Raw genomic sequence first — 3,403 nt, forward strand, 5'->3', positions numbered from 1 at the left:
CACACACACACACACACACACGCATACATGCACACACACTTGCATATCCATGCACACACTCGCATGCACACACACACATGCATGCACACACACACTCACGCACACACACATGCCTGCACACACATTCGCACACACATATGCATGCTGACACTCACACGCACACACACCCACATATTCATGCACAAATAAACACACACACACACGCACACTCATATGCATGCGCACACACACGCATATCAATGCACACACAAATGCATATATACACGCATTTGATTGCACACACACCCATATGCATGTGCACACACTCGCACACACATATGCATGCACACATAACCACACACATGCATATGTATGCACATGCACACACACTCACACTTGCTAACACATGCATGCACACACACAAGCATATGCATGCAGACACACACTCATGCATGCACACACTTGCTCACATGTGCGTATACAAGCACACACTCACACACACACCATATGTGCACATGTATGCACACACACACTCACACACACACACAGTCTTTAGGTTAATCATTAATGTCTCCAAACTATTAGTCCAAACTCATGCCGAGAGTCCTCAGATAACCTCCTGACCTGCAGAGCGTCTCAGATACAGCCTGTTTATCTGAAGCCTCATTTACAGATTGATTGTGTTCCTCTGATGGAAGAACATCTGTCTGCTGCTGTCCCGCTGGAGCGAGATAGATTCCCTAACTTAACTAAACTGGTTAACTCTCTCCAGGGCCATTAGGTGACCCGTGGGGCACATTAGTGTTGATCCTGATGACTGTGGTATGTGTTTGTGTGTCCGCAGTGCCCAGTGCTCCACCGCAGAACATCTCACTGGAGGTCGTCTACTCACGGGTGAGTTATGATTCAACAGCATTCACTCACTATTAATTATGCTGCAAAACACAAGAGGTGACAAGGGTTTTCCTGAAGCCTGAGTCCTGATTTGAGCTCTGTATGGTTGGGTTGAGCATGTGTGTGTTATGAAGAGCACTCAGCAGGGCTTCATTCATTATTCATTGACATTAGTGTGTGTTTGTTTATATCAGTCAATCTCTGATAAACCAACACTGGAGCAGTCAAACACTCATGAGATGATTCGGCTGGTCATGCAGACATCTACAGGTGATATCCAGAGATCTGGGTCAGTCTGAACTGTAGAGGATTGGATTGAATTCACTGGGTTGATTGATTGATTGATTGATTGATTGATTGATTGATTGATTGCGTCAGGCTCTCAGATGTCATGTGTTCATCCACGCAGTGAGCCTGTGAAGTCAGCAGATCTGTGTAAAACACGAGGTCAGAAACACTCATGCACTGATTTCATTTCATACATGAATGTAATTTCTGTGAGGTTCAGCACACACGGGTGACAGGATTAGCTTATTTTCTTATTCTCAGTTTATTCAAGTTTTAGTACTTATATTATTTGATTTTTTTGTCAGTTTTTGCCATTTTTAAACTAGACATTTATTTTATTCAATTTTATTCAATTCAATGTAATATAATACAATTTTAGTACTTCTGCTTAAACATATTTTTCTCAGCCAGTTGCAACATTTTTAATTTTCATTTTTATAATAAATTAATAAATACATTCTTTATACACTATTATATTTGGGTGTTTATTAATATTTTTATTTAGCTATTATTGTCATATTCTGAGTTTTCATTGTAATTTTAGTTAAAGTTGTATTAAATTTGTTATTTGCTTTTTTTGTCGTTTTAATTACTTTTAATGTTGTTTTTTTTAACTACAGTTATATTTAGAATTTTTTATTAGTAATTCTAATTAAACGTATTGTGTTCAGTCAGCTGCCAATGCAACATTTCTAATTTTGGTTTTAGAAATTTTCATTTAATATTTAAATTTGATTTTATTTTATTCGGCTTCATTTCATTTAATGAAGACGATTGTTAATAGTTGTAGTTTTATCACTGTGAAGCTGCTTTGAAACAATCAGAATTGTATAAAGCGCTATAGAAATAAGGTGGCTTGACCGGTTTTGGTTAACAGTGTGTACTCCAGGGCAGTGTCTTCTCCGGTTAACGTGTGTGTGTGTGTGTGTGTGTGCGCGCGCGCGTGCGTTTTTGTGACAAATGAGGACATAAATTTGAATAATGACAAATGTATGACAGGTATTACAAGGAGAAGGTACCTTTTCAGGACATTACCCCATGTCCCCACTTTTCAAAACGCTTATAAATCACACAGAATGGAGTGTATTGAAAATCTGAAATAGCAGAAAGTCTCCTGTGAGGGGTAGGTTTAGGGGTAGGGTTGGTGTAGGGCAATAGAATATACGGTCTGTACAGTATAAAAACCATTACGCCTATGGAGAATCCCCACTTTTCACAAAAACAAACCTGTGTGTGTGTGTGTATGTGTGTGTGTGTGTGTGTGTGTGTGTCCTCCCGTCGTCACACTGTAATGAGCTGCTTTGTCTGAGCGGCCCGATAACGGATTGTTTATGTCAGGAAATTGGTTTTCATTGTGTGCCGCTGCGCTACTGCCCGTCCAAAGACCAACAAAGCCCAGAATGCACTCTGTCCGTCCGACGCTCTGCAGAATGATGATTGTGACGTTAGATTGAGCATCAGCCCGTCTCTATCACACATCAGCTTAGCTCACGGCTGTTAAATCATCAACAGTGTGCTCAGACAGTGAACATTGGGAATCCATCTTTTGAAAATCATGAGTATTGCGTGGGATGTGAGACCCTGACCCTAATGATTCTTTCTGATATTCTAAAGAATTAAATATGAATGCAATGGCAATGTGAGACTAAGACGTTCAGTCCGAATTCACAACTATATTTCACAAAACTTGCTCTTTTCTTGCTGGCAGAGGCGCAGCGATGCATCATGTTCAGCAGGGTCGTTTTCAGACGGAAACATTTTCATTTTTCACTGGAAAATTAAACTGTCTATTTGTGTATCATTTGCAGTGCTGCTAGTGGTTATTAATGTGTGAATCAGACGGATGGCCTCTATAAACTAATACAGCCAGTGAGAGAGAGGGCAGGTCAGAGAGCAGCGGCACGCTTTATCTGAGTCCACACCAGCATCTTAAATATTTATCGATTTTATGAGTCGTTAACTTGCTTTTCTTTCCATTAGGATTCAGTCGAGAGGCTCATTTCGTCTGATGAATCAGAGTGATGTGGAATATAAAGTTGAGCGGTTTACCCTGCAGATTAATTATGTGCTTCACAACAGACAAGAGAAAGTGGATGACAGTCTAAAAGAACAAGACAATAAAAAGAGCTGACGTTATGATATTTATTATTAAAAGACCTTTTTATTTTTAAATGACAATCCTGAACCACTGCCATAATCACACACACACACTCTCACACACACACACACACACACACACATA

At 39.9% G+C, this 3,403-nt stretch overlaps 1 protein-coding gene across 1 annotated transcript in view; it reads left to right on the forward strand.

Moving 5' to 3' along the window:
* Positions 1-3,403, forward strand: part of LOC107558061 (netrin receptor DCC-like) — a 52,335-nt gene that overhangs the window by 1,940 nt on the left and 46,992 nt on the right. The window contains exon 3 of the mRNA XM_016241672.1: positions 824-873. Coding sequence (XP_016097158.1) covers positions 824-873 — 50 coding nt within the window. The remainder of the gene's footprint in view (positions 1-823; positions 874-3,403) is intronic.

The sequence above is a fragment of the Sinocyclocheilus grahami genome, unplaced genomic scaffold (assembly GCF_001515645.1).
Source record: "Sinocyclocheilus grahami isolate Dianchi unplaced genomic scaffold, SAMN03320097.WGS_v1.1 scaffold631.1, whole genome shotgun sequence".
In the NCBI taxonomy this organism is placed as follows: Eukaryota; Metazoa; Chordata; class Actinopteri; order Cypriniformes; family Cyprinidae; genus Sinocyclocheilus; species Sinocyclocheilus grahami.